Source organism: Acipenser ruthenus, chromosome 3, assembly GCF_902713425.1.
Source record: "Acipenser ruthenus chromosome 3, fAciRut3.2 maternal haplotype, whole genome shotgun sequence".
NCBI classification, from domain to species: Eukaryota; Metazoa; Chordata; class Actinopteri; order Acipenseriformes; family Acipenseridae; genus Acipenser; species Acipenser ruthenus.
Genome location: NC_081191.1, coordinates 45,648,724 through 45,674,582, shown reverse-complemented (window position 1 = coordinate 45,674,582; position 25,859 = coordinate 45,648,724). Strand labels below are relative to the sequence as shown.

Below are 25,859 nucleotides of genomic sequence, written 5' to 3'. Positions count from 1 at the left end.
AAGTGTCCCATCGTGTGGCAACTTTATGGGTAAAGTACAGCCTTCTTGTTTGATTGCTTCTGTCAGGTGGTCTTTAAAACATAGTTTTCTGCTTGGGCAATGTTTAAACATTTTTTCAAAGGTTGCAACCGTTTTCCGGAAAATTATTTGCTCAGATATTGCTGGCAAGGGCTATTATGTGGGCATTGTCAAGTCAAATGTATTGAATTTGGCAGTAAACCTTGAAGAATGTCATTGTATGCCTTGATCATCTAACTGGCAATATCGGAGACAAATCCAGTTACATTATTAAAATCAACTTCAACGTTTAAACATTTCACAACGCCCTGTGCCACCGATGAGTAATTCACAGAGTGCAGATTAATTGTATCGGCTAATATTACTTTCAGTTCGAAGGTATTCGATAGTCCTTGGAGAACAAACAAAATGTGCAAAACATACTGATAACTACAGATACACTGTCAGACATTTTTACCAGTTGTACAATTTTCATCTTGTGCAACTCAGCAATTTGTGGTAGATATTCCCTTCTCAGTTGACCTGCTGTAGGAATTGCTCCCACATTTATTACATGTTTATTCAGAAATGCACGTAGTTCGGATTATCAATTTTTTCCAGGGAAATATTAGGACAAACAAATGCCTCTGTCAAATCGAAAATAACATCTCCTCTGTGTTTGTAATTTTCGTTCCCCTTATGTTTTTTACTGGAGGACGTTGTCTCATAGCTGTCAATCTCAGCCTTTTGTTTTCTGATGATAAATGTCGGTCTATTGTTGACTTTCGAGTGTGCAAAATAAATTGTACCCATCGGTGTACAGAACACCAGGTGGATATTGTTGCGTGCGTTCGCTCAATGAAATGCTTTTTGATTGCGATGTCGTTGACTCCATGTTTAGGTCTCTCGGTTTTTCGTTTAACACTTCAATTTATTCAATTACCATTTATTCTCATCATGATCAGCTTTTATTTTTCTAATTAGTCAAAGCATAATGTGTTGATTTCTTAATTGTGGATTTGATTACTATATCTGGAGTGGCTGCAGTGACATCTAGGGGATAGCAGTTGAATTACAATTGAATAAAATAGGTCGCGTAAAACGCAAGGCCCTAGTCATGGTGTATCAAATCCCCGATACAAGATTCTAAGTGTTTAGATAACACTTTAGCATAGAATGCTAAAAATAAGCTGCAAGCGGGAAATATCAAAATCAGTTCAAATAGCAAACATGTACCAGTCGACCAAAGTCAAGGAACTGGAGTTCGGAGTCTGGTGTTGAAAATGCGGTTTTCTCTCTAGAACTGCGGGTCAAGGGGATCTGCCAATATCCCTTTGTCAGGTCCAGAGTCGAGATAAACTTCGCCTTTCCCAGTCCATCTAGACCTGAGGCATAGGGTACGCATCGAACTTGGTGCTGTCTTTCTTGGCCACTATGACAATTGGACTGCACCACTCGCTCCTGGAAGGCTAAATCACCCCAAGTTCGAGCATGTCCCATACCTCTTTGCGAACGCCACTTTGTCAACTTTCCGGGATCCGGTAAGGTCTCTCTCGTACTGTGACACCTGAGGGAGAGATAATATCATATTCAACTAAGGGCACATCAGAAAAAACATAGATGAACTCCTCAATAAGCTTACACAGTTCCCGTTGCTGATCTGGAACCAATTGTTCCCCCATCGAAATTATTTTTGTGCTAGGAGTCTCTGGACAGGGGCCTAAATCATCATCTACATTGCCTGGGGCTATAAATAAGACCTCTCTTTCCTGCCAGGGCTTTAATAAATTTACATGGTAAAATTCATGTTCATTACGGCGATCAGGCTGTCTAATTTCATAATTGACCTTCCCTATAGCCTGAATCACTTCATATGGCCCCTGCCATTTAGCATATATTTTCGATCCTGATGAGAGAAGTAGCAGCATTACCTTGTTTCCTGGTCGAAAGGTTCGAATAAATGCATTTTTATTGTAATGCTGCTGTTGCCGGTGCTCAGCCGATTTGAGGTTGTCCTGGGCCAAACGACCGACCAAATCCAGGCAATCTCTGAGTAGCAGCACATGCTTCACTACATTTTTGGATGAGCCTTTGTGCTCTTCCCACCCCTCTCTCAACAGATAGAGGATGCCGCAAGGCTGGCGGCCGTACAAGATCTTGAAGAGGGAGAACCCTGTCGAACTCTGTGGCACCTCTCTCACTGCAAAAACGAGGTAGGGAAGAAGCGATGCCCAATGTTTCTGCTCTTGCGTTACAAAACGTCTCAGCATCGACTTCAAGGTCTGATTAAAGCATTCCACCAAACCGTCCATCTGTGGATGATAAACAGACATCCTGATAGGACGTATTTGTAATATTTTATATACCTGCTTGTGGCAGGATAGCAGCAGAGGGAAGACTCATGGACAGAAAATGCAGTGAAACCAAAATATTTTAATAGACTTTAATAGATTTTAAAACACAAATAAAAAGGCACAAGGGCCAAACAAAAGGTATAAACACTAAACAAAAGGTTTCCAACAAAATAAATCCTTCTACAGACAACTTACTGTGTGTCTCTTCACAAAACACTCCAAACCACCCCCCACACAAAGGGTTTCACCTGCCCTTTATACTCTGTGGCTGGAGTCCAATTAACTAATAATTAACAATTAAGCACTTAAGGCTCCAGCCACATTCTCACATGTATTTTCGCAGGGAGGAATTTAACCCCCTCCCTGCTGATCCAAACCAAAACAAGAATCACAATAAACATAATGAAAATAGTAAAAATAACAATAACAAACAACACAAATTATAGGGGCGAGCTAGCATCCCATCACACTGCTTTAGCATGTTAGACAGAAAGTTGGTTCCATGATCAGTCAAGATCTCCTTGGGGATCACTACTCTAGCCATAATCTGCACCAATTCTGTTGCTATTGCAGCGGCACTAATGGACCTCAATGGAACTGCATCCGGGTATCGTGTTGCATAATCTACCACTACTAATATATGCGTATACCCGGAGTCAGAAGGTAGCAAATTGCCCACTATGTCCATTGCCATGCGTTGAAAAAGAGTGGAAATAATCAGCAGTGGAACCAAAGGGGTGGGGCACACTCGACCCGGCGCTACTCGCTGGCAGTCTGGACATGTGGCTACATATCTCGACACATCAATATGAAGACCTACCCAATATTATTGAGCAAATATCCACTCCCTTGTCTTGTCAGCTCCGAGGTGCCCCGATATCATGCGCCAGCCTCATGACCTCGGTCCGACAAGATGGGGGTCGGACCAATAATTGTGTTACAGGCTGTACTGTGCCTGCGGCTAGGTTTACCCTATATAGTAATTGCCCCTTGATACTGAAGTGTGGATATACTAGCGCCCCAGCGCCATCAACATCCTTACCTTCAAAAGACTGGACCTGCCCCCAAGCGTGCACTAGTGACGGGTCATTATGTTGGACCCACACTATGTCCGCACTTGAGTACCACATATCCGGTGTCGTAGGATATAAGTTGACCAGGAAAAAAGTTGATCACGCAAGTGTAGTAAGGCAAAAATAGACAAAAGTAAGGCGGGGCTACAGCATGGCTTTTTATTTTATTTTTATTTGGCCGTTTTATTTACTAGACTGTATATTGGTGTTTGTTTGTGCCACTGTCTTTTCGTATGAACTTTAAAATGTGTGATCGACGGCTCTTTATACGGTAAAATGTTTTAAATCCCTGTCTTTTTATGTTTCTATAACATCGTTGTCAATCTGATGTAGTTTATGTGTGATCGCGGAGATTTATTTCTATATTAAATTATTTTACACGTCAAAATGTTGTCAATCTTTAATCAAAATTAAAATGTTTCAGTAATATAATCTGATGACACGCTGCATCCATCATATTAGTATGACAAGGTCGTATTTTTACATTTTTATATTAGTATAGCTGTAACTTTACTAAAGTTTAAACGTGGCAAAACGTAGGCATACCACTGCCAGTTTAAAAAAAAAAAAAAGGTTTTAAGGGTTGTGGTTTTTAAATTAGGATAGGGTGAAGAAAATTAACCACAAATAGCCAGACGAAAGTTTTTTTTTGAAAGGAATTTTGTCCTGTTCTCAGGTTGGGAATAAAAAATAAATAAATAAATAAAAAACTCATGTTGTTTGCACACAATACATTAACATATTCTTAGGAAACGTGATAATTGTATTCCTTGCAGTAATATATCATATTACTAAGAGATAAGATTTGTGAGGAAGAGAGGTCATACAGTATATATGTGTATATCTACATGATTTTAAATAGTGATAAATCACTTTATTTAAATATACTATATCTCTTTCTCTTTATATGTCTTACATGGTTGTGCACTACAGGAATTTACCATTTTTAAAATCATGCTGATATACAGTAGCCTATATAATACTGTATGATATCTGTTTCTTACAATAGCTATCTTGGTTGGTATTGAACTACAGGTATTTACCACGGTTTAGCAAAGATGTTAACTCTTTAGTTTTTATCTAATTCATGTATTGTTTCTTCCCAGACTTGCAATTGAAATGCATGCACTATGATAACCAGTATCCTGTTCGTTTTCTGTCCTAATTATACAAAGTACTGTATGTAAAAATAAATGAAAGAACAAATATAAAATAATAATACTGTATAAGCAACGTTTTTCAAGTACATCGTGTGATTGATGTGCACCATGGCCTAGTTAGTAATGTCGCAGCATGGAGCTTAATTTTTTCCATGATTGAAGCTTTAACTTTTGGACAATCGCTCGCATACCTGCTGTCCATACTGTAGTGCTTCCCAAAACAAAAACACCTCCAGAAATGCAAAATAACGTCAATACATAACACATTTTGCTAGTTAACGTTTGTTAAACAAACAGAAATACACAATCAGAAATGTACAATCATACAATTCATTTTAAATTATTTATTTGCTGCTAATATATATTACAGCAATATTCACATTCCCTTATCTAGCGTAATACTGTCGAATATATCCTATCTACATGTTCACGTAAATTATACGTACAAAAGTAATTTTAAATTATACATTTTTGTTAGGCTAATATATCGGATCTAAAGCGATATTCACATCATCTTGTCTAGCAACATACTGCCGAATAAATCAGATCTACTAATTGATATAAATTATACTTACAACATTAATTTTAAATTATTTATTGTTCATTAATATATCCGCTCTACTCATTTCCTAGCCTAGGCTCGTTTACATTAGAAACAATGGAACCTCCTCTTTAAATTCTAGAGCTTGATCAACTTTTTTCCTGATCAACTTTTTTCATGGGACACCGGTATATTGAGAGGGGTGGGAGTAGTATCTGCCCTAGATGGCCCAGTAACCTCGCCCTCTCGGTCCCGACTCCTTTTGACTGGCGTTTGTTACCACCCAAGCGCTCTCCCACCAGACCCCAGCCTTGTCTTAGTGATGCTCCCTCCCATTTTGCAGTCCTTTTCTCTTTATTCGTTTTTCTAGGATGGAAATGGGGGAAAACATTTCAGGTTGAAAAGGAAACACTTCACCAATTCGTTCCTTTTTCTTTTTGTCTGCCACTTTTACGTGTGCGGTCGAGACTGCCATTAATTTAACCAATTCTCTATAATTTGGCCAGTCTCGATCCAGTATTGGGTGTGGTAGCCTTTCCGCCACCCCAACTACTAGGTGGCGTTTTATCAGTCCTACCGATAAATATACTTTTAGGGTGGGGTATGTCGCCGTATCTCCATGGACGCAGGAGATCGCCACCTGGCCTCATGGCTGCCATGACACACCACCCAAGAGAGCTGCGTTAATTAAGGTCTGCTCATACCCGGTGTCCACTAATACGTGGGTTGTCACCTTGCCAAAAATTGCATTAACAATACAAGGCCCCTCCTGACGATTTTCCCTGCGCTTACCCACTCCAAATGCCCAATTGCACGCTGCCACGTCACACTCCATTGCCGATGGGCATGACCTAGCCTGGTGCCCTTGTTGGTTGCATCTAAAACAGCTAGGGGAGAAGGAGGGAACCTTGGTTAAACACATGCCTCGCTGCTGGTATGGCAATGAGGCCCGGGTAGCAGCTTTACTCCTGCTGGGGGTCAACCTTGATCTCCATGAAGAGGAGGCAAGCTTTCCCATAGGGGCCGGAGATCTAGGAGGTCTGGATCCCAGTGTTGAGGGAAGAGGTGGTGGCACCAACAGTATCCCTGTCCGGGCGGAGACAAGGGAGTCCTCGTAATCCTCGGCTAGTTTCACGGCATGTTCCAGGGTGTGGGGGTTGTGGCACCGTATCCAGGCTTGGGTATCGGTGCCGACCACATGGCAGAATTGCTCCACAACCACTGCTTCCCCCAAACTTGCCTTGCAGGTTAGTTTTCTTCTTGAGGGTCAGCCAATGTACCATGTGGTCACACAACCACCCTGGGGCGTGTCTCCGGGGATCTTTGGTACTCCCTGAACCGTACCCAGTGAGTCTCTGCCGTGATGTTGAGGCGATGGAGAATGGCCAGCTTGACCAGGTCGTAACTGGCGGGGTTGAGGTTGCTCAGCCTGGTATGCTGCCTGAGCCTCCCTGATCAGGCAGGGTCCCAGCTGGCTTGCCCAGAACTCCCGCGGCCATGACATGGTGGTGGCCATCCACTCAAACATGACCAGGTACACCTCTGGATCATCCTCCGCCGACATCTTCATCGCCCGAGCCTTCGGTGCCGACATTGCTGGTGTTCCTGTATGAGCTGGTGCTGTGGAAAATGCCAGCCCTACCCGTTCAATGAGCACAGTGTAGCGCTCCTCCCTCTTTCTCTCCTTTGTCTCCCGTCTGCTATCCAGCGCCTCCAGCCAGTGGGTTGCGGTCCATGAGGGAGGGAGATTTACAACCAAGATTAATTATATTTCTGTCACAGTACTGTACAGCATTGCGCAGCTATTCCACTGGAACTAGTTCTGCCATTTGGTGCTATTTGTGTTTGTACTTAATAAATGCTCAGTTAGTAAATATTCTACATTTTATGTTGAAACACCTGCCCAATTTTGTGAGTTTATGTGACAGAGAGCGAATGAATCCTAGTCAACAATCTCCCTCCCGATCTGTGAGGGCACTGTATAATCAGAGCAGAGCCCCCCGTAATGGATGGTTTGGCAGTTCATTCCAGGGTCAGTTCCGGCCATCCAGGAAGGGGGCAGGGCCATGATAGCAGAAGTCATTGCCTTAATGCGGTAGGTGATGTGTCAGTCATGGATTGGAGGAGACGTGATTGGCCACACCACCGAAAGAGGGCGTGACAGAGGGTATTTAGGGGAAGTGGCCCCTGCAATCTATTCCTTTTGATGTGGTTACCACTAGGACCGAAAAAGGAGGTAATCAATTTGCAAATCATGAGTGAAATGTTTTGTTTGTTTTTGTAACTGTGTATATTTGTCTTTGCCAGATAGCTAATATGAATCCGGGAGCTGCCGCTTCAAGCCAGCGCTAAACCTGGATTGCACCTGTGTTCTAACAAACACCACTGTTAAATCACCGGACCTCCACCTAGAGCATTCACTGTCCGGAGACATGTCTGTATCTGTGTTGTGTGTCTGTGTTTTTGTATTATTATTTTGGGACTGCAACCCCTTGGTTTATATGCTAGGCAATACCCATAGTTGGGTAGAGCCAGCATTATTATTTCAACGGTCAAGCCGACCACTAATGAAAATAAAAAGAAAATACTTGAACTGTGAACTTTGTGTTTGTCGTTGTCTGGAGCACCTGCACACCCCTACACCTAAGCACTGCAACCCACACGTTCACAGTTTACTTTTACAAAGTAACTTGAAAAAGATTAAACAGTATCCCAGAGCTTGTTAACAAAAAAAATAAAAAATAAAAAAATAAAATTCTTTACATCCTTCCCCCCACTTTTAAAGAAAGTTAAGCACTCATGAAACAGTATATCTATGCATCTAAGTTACAAAGCTACTGTAGTTACTTGTTTTGAAAAAAACATCAGGTTGGAACATAGATCTTTCTGTATGTCAATGATGTTTTCTTTTTTCATGAAATTTAACGCATTGTTATAAATAACAAAATATTGTTGCTGCTAAATTTCCTTCAGTAAATCCTCCAACCATTGTTTAGTACTATATATATATATATCTTTAATAATGTGTTGGGACTCAGTTGATGATGATGTCATGTCAAGGAGTGAAAACATAACCATGTATTTTGGTCTGCAATACTGAAATCTGACACCCTACAAAAGCTAATAAGCTAACCTTAAATATCTAAAAAGAATATCACACAAGACAGCCAAGCTATAGTTTATAGTATTCTTTTTATTAGAAATAGGACACATTAATTTTGTGCTCTGAAAACTATACAGAAACAAACAGGAAAATAGAACATAGAACAATAACACGTAGAGGGTTCAGACGAATACAACGGATCAATCGGGAGGGAAGGGGGGACTAACTGGGAGGGAGGGGGGAGTAGTACATTGACAATTATATTAAAACACACAGCATTACATTAGTTACAGAACACAGTTATAGTCCAGTAACTGAACAGGACAATTCAGAAAAACCTGAAGCACATAAGAAAGATATTTATAGGCTAAAATTCATTCTGTGTAACTCTATAATTACAATACTTTACAACAGGGCCACCATGAGCCTTGTGCTTTCAGTTCATGTGCAATCAAAACTATGACAATTGTATCACAGTTTTATTTTAAGTATTTCTTTTTTTCTGTCAACTACTTAGAACTTTTTAAAACATTATTTTTAATATAATACACAACTTGACAAAAAATCTGCCATTATTATTAAAATTATGAATATAATATGCTTGTATATCAAGCAACCAACAGATCAAACCCTTTTCACTTGATTCCTGTAAAAGTCTTCCAAGAATTTTAAATGTCTAAAATACTATTCTGGATAATGTTTATGTAAAGGTCCTGTTAGTTATAGGTAATTTCCTCTCTGGAGGTTATCAAGACTTAGCCTAACCACAGGACACATAGGGAATGGTAGTGTCAGCTGAGACGTGAACGTGGACTACATAAGCAGTGCTTTCACATTCGCACTAACCACCCTTGTCATGAACACCCTCATGCTAATACTGCACGGCAAGGACTGGTCTGGACGATTGGGGAATTATGACGTTATAACAGTCATCTTATCCTTTTCATTCTTTATCACACTCTCAAATACCCAATCAACTGGTGCATAAATATCTGTAGCCAAGGTAATTTTAAACCCCCTCACTGGCAATGACACTGAGCTGGCAGCAACCCATGAAGTACTGGAAATCAATACTTTTAATCTACATACAAGTATGCCTACTATTGGGTGTACATGCACGAGGAAATGTTTATTTTGACTCTTCTTGTCTTTATGAAGCTGTTACCATCAGCATCATTCTGGGTGAAATTCTGGACTGTCCCATGTTTGTGAACAGTTTGCAAACAGGCCTGTTCATTTTCAGGAAAATCTATACATCTCTCCTTTTCGTGATCTAATTCTTAAGCCACTCCGTCATAATACCGGTCCAGTCCGTCCGTCAATCTGTTCTTCTTGCAAGGTGTTTGTCCCATTAATTTTTCTGAGGCAGCAATAAACATTATTATTCCAATCAGCGAGGGGGGAGAGGTGGGCACAGGGGTCTACTATATACTGTAGTTGATAACCAGTGATAAGGGGCTTAGGTTGCATTACAGACATTTATAATTCTTTGTTTGACAGTTCCACTCTGTCATGAAACAGTACATATCTCAGACTTTGCTTCCAGTGTAAAGTTTAAAGGCATGTTAGAAATTAGACATTGGTGGCTGAGAGAAAGACAGCAGATTCAGCTTGCCACAGAAGTACGCCCGGCTACTTAAAACGCAGTTAGAGAAACTCCATGGGGTGCACTGAGTCATCAATGTTCTTGATATGGAGGTTTCACTATACTTATTGTAGATGTTTTGTAGATGGTGGACAGGTTTAAACATATTTTAAAAGCTTTGCTCTTTTACATCACCAACTCAATCCGAAGTAAAACAGAGCTTAGATATATTTATAATACCCTCAGCAGGTCAACCATCTTCAACTTTTGATCACACAAGTTTTGTCCCGTTATCTAGTCCATGAAAAACATCCAGAAGTAGAGATGTACTTTTCTCTTTTTGTATGGAACATCTCTTCAGATATAAAATCTTCTTACTTGCACCACGGTTTCAAATAAAACCCAGCTTGTTTCTTTTTTTGTTAAACAAAAGGAAAATCATAAGAACAGAAAATCCCTGCGTATTGCTGTTGGTCAGACTTCTGTCTGAAGGTCTATGATTTCCTGGCCCACAAGGGGTATGGTGGCTCCAGCTTTCTCCCACTCTACAGACTTCAGCTCCAGGGGGGATGCCTGTAAGGTCTCCAGGTCCTTGCGCACCCATGAGGGAGGAGAGTGTGTCTTGCGGATCCCCTCCCAGGCTCGCTTGTTTGGCGTCTGCTGTCTATCCTGCTGTAACAAAACCAAAACATTTATTTGGTGATCCTTTACTTCTACTGTCAGTCACACACACAAAAAAAATCTGTACAGGAGGTTTATTTAAAGTTTTAATAATGTCACTAGAATAGCACTAACTAAACTGAAAGAGTTTACAGTTTACAATTATCCCTAGATTAAAAAGCCTCTATTTGATGTTTTATTTTTTCCTCAAATTGAGGGTGGGAAATTTGGGCTGCGTCATAAATTCGAGGGTGTCTTAAATTCGAAGGAATACGGTATGTGTGCCGTTTAAAATGTTTACAACATCAACATCTCAAGACAAAACTATAATAACTAACAATGATAAACCTTTATTTAAGCCAACGTAAAATGTATCCAAATAATTTTCTGTCGCTTCGCACTTTTAGACTGTTTTCTTCCTTTGTTTTTCTTTTGCAAGTAAGAAATGTATCTATTTTTATCTAGAGAAACTATACACAGGATAATTTAGATTTACTCTATCAAACACTGAAAACAATTCAACCAGCTGTTACTAAAATGCAGCCGCGTCTAATAATAACCAGAGTGGAAACATGCTCAGTCGAAATCAAGCATTCGTACAGGTGGGTAATAATCTTGAAACTACAGTCAGACTAAACTTTGAGCTGCTAAACAAAAATGAAATATTTATGCATAGTGGTTAGGGATATATAAAATACAGTTAAACATCAATTCAAGATTCTTTTACTTTCATTTTTTGCATTTCTGAATCATCCTGCATACCCCCTGACCCTTAGAAGTACCTCAGGTTTGAGAAAAAAAACAAAAAAAACGTAATTTCTGGTTTGGTAACTTTATTGAGTATGTTTATCTATTCTCTAAAATAAAATAAAAAATAGTAAAAATATTTGACTGTAGCCCTTTGTGTATTTAGCTTTTACAATTCTGATATTTCAATTTTCATTTTATTGGCATGGGTAAACTGAACCAGATAGAGGAACTGTACTTAAATTAAAAAAAGAACATGAAGGCAATATTATTATTATTATTATTATTATTATTATTATTATTATTATTATTATTAAGCCAGAGTAAAACAGTCGGAATGGAATAGAGTCCCTGAATGGAATAGAGTCAGAGTTATGTTTTCGGAACATGTACGAGATACTCACCGTGAGGTTTGTTTTATCACTTCCCCCAGATGAGACACTCCAGCGCTTCACAGACTTGGGAGAAACAAGAGGAATAGGTCAGTTAGAAAACAGCACATATGATTCAACTGAAAATAAATGTACAACAGAATAACATTACCAATGTACACATACATTAGCGCCCAGAAGGGCTATCGGTGTTTGTTTGTCAGTAGTAGAATACAATACTATTTTTTCTAATTGTCTCTTTATAAATTCTATATATGTATTAACAGAAGTCTGTATCAGATGAGGTTTTGACATCTCAGCTCAGACCCTGAAGTACCCACATGGGCTTGGAAACTTTGAGATAAACTTTCTAGTTTAACAAGTCAGCCAAAAGGTACTCAAATGAGATACAAGAGGCTAAGGGAGGTTTGTGTGATCCTGATCAAAAAAATACACAAAGGGCAATACAGCAGTGGTAGCACAAGAGCAGTTAAAATGGTATGAGCCAATGGGGACCCACTGTGGTTATCACCTTGCTTGACGAGTAAAAACAAACATTTAAAAAGATAGGGTGTCCATCACTTGGGGAGGTCATGAACTTGATCAAGGTAACTCATCCTCGACCTCAACCAACATGTGGTAGATGAATGGCCCCTGATACCTCGAGAGACATTCAAGAGGTCACCCCACCCTGCTACCAGTGACTACCTTGTTATTTGACTCTTGAGTCAAAGATAGGTGTGATATTGTTGCACTGACATTTATGCTCCACGAGTACACAGACTTTCTGTTTGGAATTTGCATGATCTGGCCAGTTTCCAATTGGGAACATTATAGCTGGCAAGGTCAGTCTATACCACATGTCATCACTGGGGATCTTACTGCCAGCAGATTCAATATAAAAGGTGTCTATTACATATAACTTAGTAAAGCAATATTAAACTTGGCAAACTCAATCCTCAGCATTCTAGAACACGGATATCAGAGCCAGGAATTTTAACAACACAAAACACCTGGTACTGGAAGATAAGACTGAATAATATTATTCAAAGTGCCAAGAATTTACACCGTGACATCAGTGACAAAGAAGTGTATTCAAGAAAATATATAGAGCTGTGTTATAATATCAATTAGGTCGCTGTTCTATGGCACCAGTCACACGTCTCTGCATTCATCTGTAACTATAAAACACTCAATGGTTGAATATGTATTTATACTGAAAGATATAAGTTTCGACTATAAGTCTTTCTCAATGTCATCGGACTTCTAGTCAAAATGTTTTTTTAATATATCTCTGCATTTGCGAAACATGAAATACAACCTCAATGGATTCCCTGCTGGAAAATCTGAAGAGATGAGTAAATAGAATGTGGTATAGAATAGCTTTGTATTGTTAGATTTAATTTCATGATTATGAGTAAGCTGCATTGCCCCTGTGCTACAGCTTTCACTCCCTCCCTCACCTTGCTATCCCCTGGTGGAGACTCCCTCTCTGCGTGCTGCAGCTTCCTGTTCAAGTCCTGAAACATGTCTTGATGCCGTTTCCGTGTGTGCATGATTTTCTAAGGAAATAGAAAACAATATAAAAAATGGTATCACACTGATGGCTTTGACCATTATTCATCCACCTACAGGCTACTGAACTATAATACCATTACACTGTTCTATACATTCAATTCACCACCTGGAAACTGAAAAGTATATGAAACACCATTACTTGCTGAACATTAAACACATTACAAAGTACCTGATCTAAATCTTGGAGATGCACAGTAAAACTGAGGTCCAAATGAGTAAATTGCTAATCAAATCAAATATGACTAGTTTAGCACATCTCTAATGCATGGTGTGTTACGTACGTTTGTCAAAATAAACACAAGGCGCAGCAAAACTGCAAAAACTGTTGCAATGGAAGCTTATTCTGATCATTCACAATAAATATTTTATATATTCAGGTATTCTAGTAGTGTACTTTAAACCCCTCCCTCATTTAGATAGAGCAGAAACACAATTATGACTTTTAACCTGCAGCTGTACATGCTGTTGACTATGTGTTTTATACACGTTTATCAAAATTCCAGTAAGAATGGAAACAGAATATAAAAATATATATTTACCTCAAAATCTAATTCTGCGTACCGAGATTTCCGCCTCTGGAAAAGAGAAAGAAAGTAATATTTGGTTAGAGTCGGTGCTCAACTGTGCTGTTTGAGTGCTAGTGTTATTTATATTTTAATATGATTTATTCAAATTGATTCACAAGAACATGGGCATGGGAGAGGCAGCATCTGTGCATTGAGGGGTCCCCAAGGGAATCCACACTACGTGGGCATCCCACAGAAAAAACATAATCTATCTTTTTATCAGCACTTCAAATACCTTAACAACTGACAATGCTGGCCCAATGTTTAGTGTCCAGATCAGAGATATGCAGGTGGGCAGGGCAGGCAGATACCACACTATTGGATCTGCCAGCCAAGACTAAAAAAGGCAAATCTGCCAGCTATCAGCTAATTAGTTTGGATTGCACATCCCTCACTGCAAGCAGGGTTAGACATTAACCATGGCCCTCGGCCCGGGGCCAGTAGGGATTGCAGTTTGGCTGGTAGTTATGAAGCACCACAGGCCCAACTGGGCCGGTAAATTTTTTTAACTGTATAATGTATATAGTATAGTGCACACGGCTTCCGTTTCATGGACGCAGGAAAATGGGTCAGTGTGCCAAAATGCTGAAAACTGAATTTACAAACCCATTTTTGAAAACATACCCACCCCCCGATAACGGTGTAATTGAACTTGTCCGAACTTTTCCGGCGCACGTCGTATTTGTTGTACAGTCAGCATCTGAGACTACGTACTCTGAAGTGAGTGCTGTTGGTAATTCTCGTTACCTTGACATGGCAATTTTTAACAATTCTTTTTTTTTTTTTAAACTAAGCAACCAACTGCACCAATAAGCCAAAAGTAAAGCGTTTAAATCAATAATGATAAAGAAAGAAATTATGAAAAAAAAATTAGGACGAAAATTTAGAGTGGCGTGGAAGAAAGACTTTATCTGGCTTCATGATTACAGTGAAAATGTCAATAAAGATTGAATAGATTTTACTATTTTGTGATTTTTTTGTTGAGTTCGGCAAAATTTTGGTGTCTGACCAAAATCTCTACCAGAGTTTCAGTTTCTCGGACTGTCCATGTCGTTTAGGATTACCAGATTTCCACAGTGAAAAACAGGGAGTTTTTTTTTTCTTCTTTAATTTACTGATGCCATAGTAACTCTGAAGTCAAAAACAACAGTATATAAAATAACACAATAATAGTTTAAAAATTAAACATCGGGTGAATTTATTCCAGATGATAACTCATTTTATTAAATGAGGCTGTGTGGTCCAGTGGTTAAAGAAAAGGGCTTGCAACCAGGAGGATGCAAAAAAACGGATTTCTAGTCGTTTTTTCTCCGGAAAAAGCAGAGAAAGCCATTCAATGGCCGAGTGGGAGCGACAGGAGCCGAGACAAGCCGAAAAAAAAAAGGGCGTATCTCATAGTCATACTTGCCCCTGGCATCTGATAATGGAGGTCATAAGGAAACAAGCTGGCTTTGACTGCATCAGCGCTCAGAGAATATCACGGACATTTGCAGAGCTTTTTTCAGATTTAACATTCCCACTCGAGGCTCTTTTTAATCAGCAGTTATTAAACAATAGCCTGGCTAAACGGCAGTCGGGAGTTCAGTTCAAGGCAACAGACAAGCAAACTAACAAAATGTGAGAAGGAGAGCGGGTCGGGAGACGGGAAGAGGGAATGGGCTCGCTCCAGGTTCGGCTGCCGGAGCGGGGCTGAAGCGTCTTGTCTCCTGGAGAAAGCTGCAGCTCCTCTCGCAGCAAAAAAAGTTCATAGATTAGGAAAGATAACCACGTTACAGACCTAATATTTATTTAGTTATAAAATGAATGCTGAATAAGATGTCTGTGTTAAAGTGCCAGCGCAGCTTTTCTCCAGTTCAGATACTGTATCAATAGGGAGAGACAGAAACGGAAGTTAGACTGAGAAGTTGTTTACAGTTTGAACACCGGTACTGTATTTACTGTAGAAATATTACACTTGTATAGGGAATTGGGGGACATGCTGTAGGAGCGTTATATCCGAGGTGCGTTATTATGTATACCTTTAATATGGTCCCCCGTCTTTGCTTCCTTTGTTTAGGTATGTATTACAACCCCCCACCCCCCCGCGCATTTTCAGTACTTCTCCGCAATAATGATAATAATATTTTTAAAAATCCATGCTAAAAAAAGATTTTATTAAATTAATGCTTTGTTCTATTTTTGCTGTCTGTGACATTTAATGTAATCGACTCAGCACGTTAATTATGCGTGACGTCTCTCAGCTCGGCTCGCCTTTCTCTAGTGTAAATGCAACTCAAGCTACCCGAGCCGTACCAGGCTGGCTCGATTCGGCACCAGCTCGGCTCGGGTGTGCAGGTGTAAACATAGCTGAAGAGTTTTCTTCATGTACTGGACCTTGCCTTTCCTTTTGACACAATGCAAGTTGAAATCATTTGATTGTTAATTTAAAGCACATCTAACCTTAGCATAAACCAGAATCAAAATAAGAGTATGGTTTCACAATTCAGACTGAAAATGCTTTCTTAGAATAACATTAGTTGAACTAGTTCAAGCATCTCAATTGTTTTTTTAGCCTCTCTTGAATCAATCTCTGCCTGTGAATGCCAGCCTAGACATTCAAACTGAGTTTGCATTTGCACTTAGATAATTCATCAACCGGCATGTCCCTATGCAGTAAACAGCTTAAACGTGTTGAGATGATGAAAAGCTCTGCCCCAGAAGCTCATTATTTCATTGATGTTGCATATTTGTAACTGACAAGCAGTAGAAGTTGTCAGCTGCTTTGACTGAGTGCTCTTGCTTCTGCCAGTAAATCAGTTCATTTCTGAAACTGAAGTGCAGATTTCCATTAGAGAGAGACTCTGTGTGTAAACTAAACTCCGCAGGCAGTCCTACACATACTAATTATTCCTACTTATAATCCTGTAAGAAAGTTCCACCACCTCCCCAGGCTATTATCACCTTTAACATTGAACTCATAGGTCAATAATGGGTTCCTGATTGTTTTTGTTAATTGAGATGTTTAATCTAACTCAAAAGATACTTGGGGCAGAGTTTTGAAAAGTTTGTAAATGAAGACTCTGGTGTTAATCAACAAATCATTATGTAGCACTGATTTTGGCTTTTTTAAGAGGTTGTTATGCCTATCTCGTTATTAAGTAATCATGCTAATGTGATGCTATACTAGTGGTAATGAATGAGATTTCTTCACTTGTTTTATCAATTTGTAACTTTAAGCCCAGAACACACTGCCCGATAACATCGCAGGAAGGGATGCATGGATACATAAAATACAGTGGCAATGGGGCGAATCAATAGGTGAAAAGATAAGGCTATGGCAGTAATAAACATCTACAATTTTGACTAGAACTTCAGGTGACGTGATTGTAAAAATCACATATGACTGGAGACATGCATGTATTCTCTCTTTCTATTAAACACACACACACACACGCACACGCACACACACATACATACACAGACGGTATTCGTTTGTTTTGTATATAATGTCTGTGCCAATATTTTTTGAAAACAAGACCTGACAGCCACACACAGTACTTTTTATCTATTAGACACAATATTTACAGAATACTTAAAAACTGCTATAATCATGATTAATTTATTATAGCGTCATCATTAAATTATACCAAATCACATTTTTTATTTACAATGAAGGTAACCTACACTGTGTAGGGATGTCACGGTATCAAATTTTGATGTATGGTAACCGTCAAAAAATATACCACAGTTATCGTCATATCGCAGTATGTCATTTTTTGTAATCCGTTTTTAAATGGCTATTTAAAGAAATACACTCAAATCAAGAAAAATAAAGTTGTAAAACAAATACAACACACTAGTGTACTACAGTTCGATTAGGCACTAACTGGAAGTAGTGTTCACTCCAGCTCACACAGGCTCAGCAAAATAATGCTGCTTTTTTATTTCAAATTACTGTGGAAAAACACCAAAACATTAACATTTTCTGGGCTCAGTCTGGAACGATAGGGGTAAGGATGTGACCACTGCAACTGAATACCCTCTTCATCTTTATCAGTTTGGACATCATCCTGTTAGTTAAGAGAAGCAAAGTGTTACCTAGCAATAGCCAATCGAGTGCATTTTAAGACATGCAGTGCCCGCCCACTGATCTCTCAGCAGAGTGCAAAACTTAATGATGAGAAGATGGCGACTACACATTTTAACAGCAACAAACACAAAGGAAAGAAGAAAAGTTAAGGTGGGTGTGCAACTGTTGCAAAGTTAAGTGGGATTTATTTTTTTTTAAATGGGAATAAAATTGTATTCATTTTTTAACATAAAACCAAAATCCCTACAACACTATCAACTCAAAGAGACTGCAACATCTTCACAATACCGTTTAAAATAAAAATAATGCAAGTGCCGGTAGCATCATAGACTTAGACCAAATCAAAGTTAGCACTTAGCGAATGAGGACGCAAAAGCATTCGCGGTAACAAAACACAAGAAAAATTCCAAGCAAAATCTCACGGAACCAAAACAAGCACTTTTCGCCCTTCAAAAAGCAGCTTCTTGACTACAAGTGGGTTCAGAAGGGGAAGTGGTTTTCTATCGCCCGACCAAATCTACTCAATTCCAGATATAAATCACATCGCAAGGACCGGATTTTATAGTCAACTTCAAAGTTATCGAAAGCTATCGCGTATTAAGCAAATAGTAAAAAAAATAACACTAAACATCCTGATATTTGCAAAAAAAAAACAAAATAGTACATGCCTCAAGACGCTCCACTAACCTCATATATCAAACACTTGCACACAACACTGAATAATTTCAAATTAATAATTTACAGTATCAAATATTATTATATGTATTATTCCTATTATTATCATAATGTATGTTACGCTTGTTGTTCCCATAAATGAAACACACACAAGACTGTTTTCTTTTTTAGCCTACTATTTTTTTTTTGCCACAGTTCGAGTTAAATGTTTAATAAAGCAATCTGTATTATTTATTTAATACGTACAAACAATAAACTCTTTTCTACTCACTAAGAGCTTTGCGTGGAGCAGTGTCTCTTTCAGTGATGGTAAAGCTTTTTAGATATATATTTTTTAAATTTCTTATCTTTGTAGTAAGCTAACTACGGACGGTATACTTTTTTTAAGTCCATGGACATATTCACACGTCATCTGTGACGTCACCTACCTCTGTTCAAATTATTCATTTCTTAAAGGCACAGGGCTCCATTACGTTGAACTTCGATCAAACGCAAGGCTAACAAATATAAACAAACTAGAAGAACGTATACATGTTTTAACTGCTTTAAAGATATTAATTTTTGGTTTTAAACATTTGGTTACTCTCGTAAAGTACTTCAACATGTTGGCTTACACATAAACATTATGAAGCCCAAATTCTCGGCATGTAAGAACAAGCCCACCGTTCCAGTACAAGGGAGCACATTTTGGTTAAACCGAGTCAGCATGCCAAGCGGTCCCCTCGAAACTTATAAATCCGTGTAGATAACAAACATGATGTTTTTAAATTTGCTTTGGGTTTTCAACAGAAGATATAATAATAATAATAATAATAATAATAATAATAATAATAATAATAATAATAATAATAATATACAACTACCCGACTCTGCCCGTTTAAAAAAATAAAAAAATACTTGCAATCAACTGTTTTTTTTTTTTCACGGCACTGGATAGCATTTCATTCGACTTCTTACTGTATATAATATGTACCGGTACCGATCCTGGCAACAGCGTTACTTTGGTTTTTGGATGTTCTATACACCCCAAGTTTTTTATTATTTTTATTTTTTTATTTTTTTATCAGCATTTTATTTTTATAATACTCGCACTGAGTTTCTTTGTTAACCATTTTTTTTAAATTGTTCGTTCTTGTGCAGTTACTATACAACCTTGTGCACAACAGGGCTCTGGGCAGCACCGTGCCAGTCGGGTATGAGGATGCTGGCATTGCATGGTGCTGACACAAGCCAGGGCATGGTATGGATTTTTACAAAAATCATGAAAACAATGTGGCACGCTTTCATAACAGTGACAGAACAATGCAGCACGATGCTGCAGACGTCGTGGAAACGAGGTAATTGTCAAGTGTGTGAGCGTGTGTGTGTTTTCTTTGAAACTCACGTCCGTATTTTTCAATATTTTACACAATAAACATAAAAGCAGATAAGTGTTATTATTATGAAACCTATTTTTATTATTATTACTGCTAGTAGTTGTTGTATGTAATAGGATTCATTCACTGATATTTATTTTATTTTTTTTCTGCCCTGGCTGTCTTCGCCTGCCTTTTCGCATGTTACCGCCTTGTTTCCACCCCTTCAAAATGTCACAAATACCGGCTGGGCATTGGTCAACAGCTGTTTTCATGTTGCTTTTGGCGATCCCTCCTACTCCTGCGAAACTTCTCTCTTCGCGGATTAGAAATGGCTAGTTTTGGTTTTTGTGATAAAGAAAATGCGATATTCTGTATCTTTCGCAAGAGTGATCAGTGTTTGATGTGGACCGGCCCTTAGTTATATAGTAGTAAATAGACTTTTTGATTCTCTGCATTAGTGTGTGCTTACTGCGTTTCTCTTGACTGATACGACAGATAATAGCTACTGTTACTACTTTGGTTTGGTAAATTAATAGGAAGGCAGTGATGAAAAGTTACAGTGCCTTGTTCTTGCTGATATTTTGGAGTATTTGTGTTTCATTTACTGACAATCATGTTTGCTAGCGATCATTGTTTAGTCGGGCGGTTTATATTAAATATGACATCATTTATTTAATAGCCTACTCCGATAATCTCATGCATGGCAGTTTTCAGAACTTGAGATGTCTGTGTTCATTAGTTCTAATGAACACAGTGGCTCACCGATGGACAAACGGTGAATACAAAAACGCGCCCATATCACCGTAAACTGCGTGAAATCGGTAATCATGGTATAGAAAAATGGTTACAGTTTCAAAACCATGGCAGTTTATACCGCAGTTTACCATAAAACCGGTTTAGCGTGACACCCCTAATACTGTGTCACCCAAATACATAGTCAGCAAAAACATGTTTTCCCTTCATTGTAAATAAAAACATGATTTGGTATAGTTTAATTATAACGCTATTAATAATAAACAAATCATGCAGCTTGGTCCTGATAGCAGTTAAGTATTCTGTAAACATTTCGTCTAATAGTTAAAAAGTGCAACATGGGGGTTGCTTTCAAACGATATCGCCACAGACATGAATGGAATACCTAATGTGATCGAGATCATTGACATGGATTTTGCCTAACGTATTTTATTATTATTATTTATTTCTTATCAGACACCCTTATCCAGGGCGACTTACAATTGTTACAAGATATCACATTATTTTTACATACAATTACCCATTTATACAGTTGGGTTTTTACTGGAGCAATCTACACTCTCACCTTCAGACATCTCTGTGCACATATTATAACATCTTATAATAGTGTAAGTGTTCAATGGCTACTTCTATTCATGTTGAGTTTATTTATCACGGAGGCGAGCAAACAGTACCAGAGAAAATGCATGATTAGAGGAATTCAAACAATTAACTATAAACAAATTGTGTATTGGGTTGGGGAGTTCTATCATAATTTTAAAAGCTTAATGAATGTATAATGAAGTGTTACATACATGGTATACATGTATAATAACTAACAACAACAAACACCAATGGCACTTCAAACATATTTATTTATAGCCTGCAATCATACATACTAAAATACATACAAAAGTAGATGTCAACATAAGAAAATAAATTCCAACCAATATAGATAGATGGCTTACCCCCCGCCCCATCTAAAAAATAAATAAAGTTTTTTTTTATTTTTTTCCAACCCTTTGTGGTCCTATATCGGACCAGGTCCGTCATTACAATTTTCCCTTTCCGGTCTGATGTCGGACCCTGTCCGACATCTTCAAAAAGACGTAAAACACAGGTCTTGTTTTTTCTCCGGAAAAAGACGAGAAAACTATTCAATAGCCGAGTGAGACCGACAGGAGCCGAGAGAAGCCAAAAAAGAAAGGGGCGTATCTGAGCAATACACATCGCCCCGGCACCACAGAGATAACACGGACATAAACAAACAAGATAGCTGCTTCCGCATCCAGCGCTCAAAGAATATCACGGACATTTGCAGCCTTTTGAGATGTTACAGTAATAAAATAATGACTTGGATCGCATTATTGCGGAGTTTGGTGATAAAACGAGTGATCACGACTATGAAGAGGTACAAATACAAAGAGAAGCCCAGAAACTGTAACCCCCAATCTGACCTTTATAGTTAAATAAAAATGCAACACAACAAACTCAGCCCACCGTGTGTGATGGAAGTTGACACCCCCCTTGGTGAAAGGAGCCACAGCAATTTCAGTATATTAAAATGACTATACTTAAGAATCTCTGGCTGCATACTTTAATGAGCTCTGATTGAATGCCTCATATTAATGGGAGCAGCACTTTGAAATACAATAAATAATGCATTGGGTGCATGTTCCTCATACATTGCAGGTCTAGTCTCAGCTGCCATCGACTCCCCAGCCTCCAGACTTCACTTCATGTGAATTACACAGCTGATATTTTATTCACAACAATCCACTTCATTTAAAAGTGTAATTGAATTAAATGTATATCAATAGACTACAATGCTGTGCCTTATGTTTAGTGTTTCAGTGTGCCGTCTGGTTACTTTTCTCCAGTACACCTTCACTATGGTAGCAACTCAGAGCCAGTGTGGCTCTACTGTATCTTACTGTATCCACAAGTCTCGGAGTTGTGTGGTTTTCTCAATTCACTAACTAATGTAGGGCACCACAGCTGCCAAGTAATCAAATACCATAGAAGTTAAATATCTGTTTGTAAACATTGAACTCCTGCAAAAGCGTATTAAAAAAATGTTTTTATTTTTGAGCTTGTTGCAAAGTCTAGTAGGCTAAATAAAAAAAATGACACCAAGCTAGAAGAATGCTACTTTCTCTATAAAACAAAACTACAAAACTAAACTATAGTACTGACTTCTGTGAACACTCTTGGACTTCTTTATGTAAAATGTGACATTTCTCCTAGACAACCTCGACCAGTAAAATTGTTAAACAAATAAATAAGTACTATATGGAAAAGAGTCTTACCTCTAAGGAGCTCATGGAGAGGGTGGAGACAGTCTCGCTCTTTGACATCATTCCTGAGTTTCCAGAATCACCGGCATCACACATGCTGTTGGTCACCTGCGAATCACTGGAGATGTTCTGCACCTTCTGGACAGGTGAGTCACGTTCTGAGCAGGAGACACTGACACGGTCCGCAGGCAGAGTCTTAAGCCCGAAGCCTGTGCCAGGCTCCCCCTCAGCCGTGTTCAGATGGATCAGCCTGGTCTGGGTAAGCTGGTCGATACTGATGTTGTACTCAGCTGGGTCCTTCTTGGGCTTGGCCCGCAACGTTGAGGTGTTGCTGGGCAAAAGCACGTAGCTGCTGCCGTCTGGGACAGATTTCTCTGTCTGAGTCCGGGCCAGGTCTGCGTCCAGCTGTTTGAAGAGTTCTCCGTCGCAGATGTAGATGGACTTGGCAGAGGGCAGTTCACCACCGCTCTTGTCCTTTTTCAGCGTCAAGGTGTGGGTGGCATAGTCAGCCATGTTCTGCAGGTGCAGCTTGGTCATGTTGGTAGGGAGACTGTTGAAGTTGACCCCCTTCTGGTGGCTGAGCTGCTGAGTTGCCAACTTTTCGTCTCCCTGAAGCGAGGACCGCTTGAGAGTGCCTAGGATGGAGTTCGACCGGCATGAGAGGATGTCCTTGTTCAGAACTGGCAAGAGCGAAACACCAAGGGGCGAGGGGTCAGGAGTGCTCCCCCTGCTCAACCCTACCCTGATACACTAGAGCTGTGCAAATGATCCCCTTCCTAGGCCTGATTTTCAAAACCTTTCTGAAGGAAATTTGGGGCAAAGCTGAAATCTACTTTCAACATAAATCTTAAAATGTATGTTCTTAGTTAGGTTATATTATTTTAATAAACTATTACAATGTATTGTAATAACTGTAACTAAAACTTTATTATTATTGTGCCAAATAGAACAATGATTACAGTTTTATGTTAAAAGAGATTTAATGTTTCTCTTAAAGGGAAATCAATATTTTCTGCACGACTCTAGTGCCCAGATTTTCCCGCTCAAGTTCTGACATTACCCTTATCCATCTTAGTACGAAACAGAATTCAAACTTAACATCAGGGGAAAACAGTTTTTATAATTTTGACATTTGAGACAGCATATTGTAACTGGAATGCAAATGGGTTATACTGTAAATGTATGTCAATAAATGTACCACAATAGAAATAATCAATGCAGATATTTAATGCCCTGGCTTGTAGGGAATCTTAAGTTATATATGTCTTTTTTTTCCTTTTGAAAAAAAAAAAAAAAAGTGTTCATTATGATTGATTTTGGAGTAAGTAGCTTTGAGAATCTGGCGCAGTGTCTTTTTTGGTTTAGTTTTGGGTTTTCAGTAATACATCAGTTTAAGTATATCCAGTGAAATCTTGTCACAAAAAATGCGAGACAACAGCCCAGTGGACTGCTGTTTCCAAATACATGCATTAGTTCATATAATACAGAGGATTCAGCTACAGATTATTTTTATTCATGTTTTATTTACATTGCTGTTACTATGTTTTTAAAATCAATTTCTTAGTAAATAAAGATTACTGCAATGTGTGAAGTTATTATACTAGCTCTATTAGGCCCTATTCACAAAGCTTTAACTTGTGCGGTATTTAGTTTTTATGAATTAAATAAAATGTGATATTCAGGAAGCTGTTTTAGACTTTCACATCAGTTTCTTCAATATCAAACTATTTTATTCATATAAACAGATTTAAATAACTTAATAATAAATTAATACATGTGTTTTTATTTAAATATGAAATAATATATGAATAGGTTTCCTATCATTAATATACATTTTTTTTTTGGTTTATTTGCCTATGAAAAGTTCAAAAGTAGATTATTTTTTTATTATTATTTTGTTCAGCAATATTGTACCCTCTATACTTATACAACAGTTAACATAAAAGTTACCAAAAAACATGCACACTGTTTGGCTAAAGATTCTCAAGCTATCAAAATGAAAGTAATTAAATTAAGCAAAATAGCTAAAAGCATACTTCAAAGACTGTATTTAGCCACACCAAAGTTGTTTCTAAATAGTTTTAGATTTTATAGAAGATCCTAAAATATCTTGCCACCTGGTAAGCTGTCTTAGTGTATATGCATCCTGCTATATAGTCAATAATTAAATGCTGTACAGTGAATTGTGCCTGAAACTCTCAGTGCTGCTTATACATGTACCATATGAAGTCATACTACAGATTAACAATATAAATATAAATGTATGAGAGAGAATGGAGCCCAAAATGGCCTCATTAAAATATAATGATGATGTGTTCTTTTGTTTTCTTTTTAACACAAGAGATAAGAGTAAAATTAAAAGAAGCTTACCTGATCTGCACGCAATGTCTACATCTTTTTCGAAATCCGTCTGGGAAGACAAATTGAAGAGCCCCGTTGTCATCATATAACTCATCATTTAAAAACTACGCTGCCTCCTAGTCCCTCAGCTCTAACCACTAGGCCGCAATGTTTCCCACTCAGCTCTAACCATTGGACCAAGCTGCCTCCCTCCCATTCCCTCCTAGTTTTTACCAATACAACACACTGCTTCCCAGTCCCTTAGCACTTATCAGTAGATCACACTCACTCACAGCCCCTCATCTGTAACTAAAGTACAAAAAGGTAGTCATGCTGATGCTGCTCACTGATGCAGCAGATGGTCCTACCATTAGCTGGGCATGTCCATTTTGAAAGGATCCCCCGGAGTCTCCATTGACTTCCTCCTGACGGTCCACCACACGGCACTTCACAGCGTCCTGCACCTGCGGACAGAGCACTGCTGAATTAGCGGTTATTTATTAAATCAGTGGTGACACAGAGTGCCTGTATCTATGTGCAAGTAAAGCACAGTATCAGCTATTTATATGTTATATCACGTTATTTTCATTCTACCCTTTTGGCAAACCTTATAATTAAAATATAAATCCAGTTGTAATATGCCTGTACTGTGA

General features: G+C 38.6%; 1 protein-coding gene across 12 annotated transcripts in view; it reads right to left on the bottom strand.

Annotated features, from left to right (window-relative positions):
- Positions 1–8,298: 8,298 nt before the first annotated feature.
- Positions 8,299–25,859, bottom strand: part of LOC117394686 (adhesion G protein-coupled receptor B1-like) — a 115,335-nt gene continuing 97,774 nt past the window's right edge. For 5 of the 12 annotated variants that reach the window (XM_033993128.3, XM_033993134.3, XM_033993130.3 and 2 more), the window contains 7 exons: positions 25,575–25,670; positions 25,237–25,276; positions 22,879–23,546; positions 13,709–13,744; positions 13,055–13,153; positions 11,625–11,678; positions 8,299–10,485 (listed from right to left, as the gene is read on the bottom strand). In XM_033993128.3, the coding sequence (XP_033849019.2) occupies positions 10,288–10,485; positions 11,625–11,678; positions 13,055–13,153; positions 13,709–13,744; positions 22,879–23,546; positions 25,237–25,276; positions 25,575–25,670 (1,191 nt within the window). In that variant the 3' untranslated portion in view covers positions 8,299–10,287. The remainder of the gene's footprint in view (positions 10,486–11,624; positions 11,679–13,054; positions 13,154–13,708; positions 13,745–22,878; positions 23,547–25,236; positions 25,277–25,574; positions 25,671–25,859) is intronic. The other 7 variants (XM_033993132.3, XM_033993133.3, XM_033993139.3 and 4 more) reach the window with 3 other exon arrangements.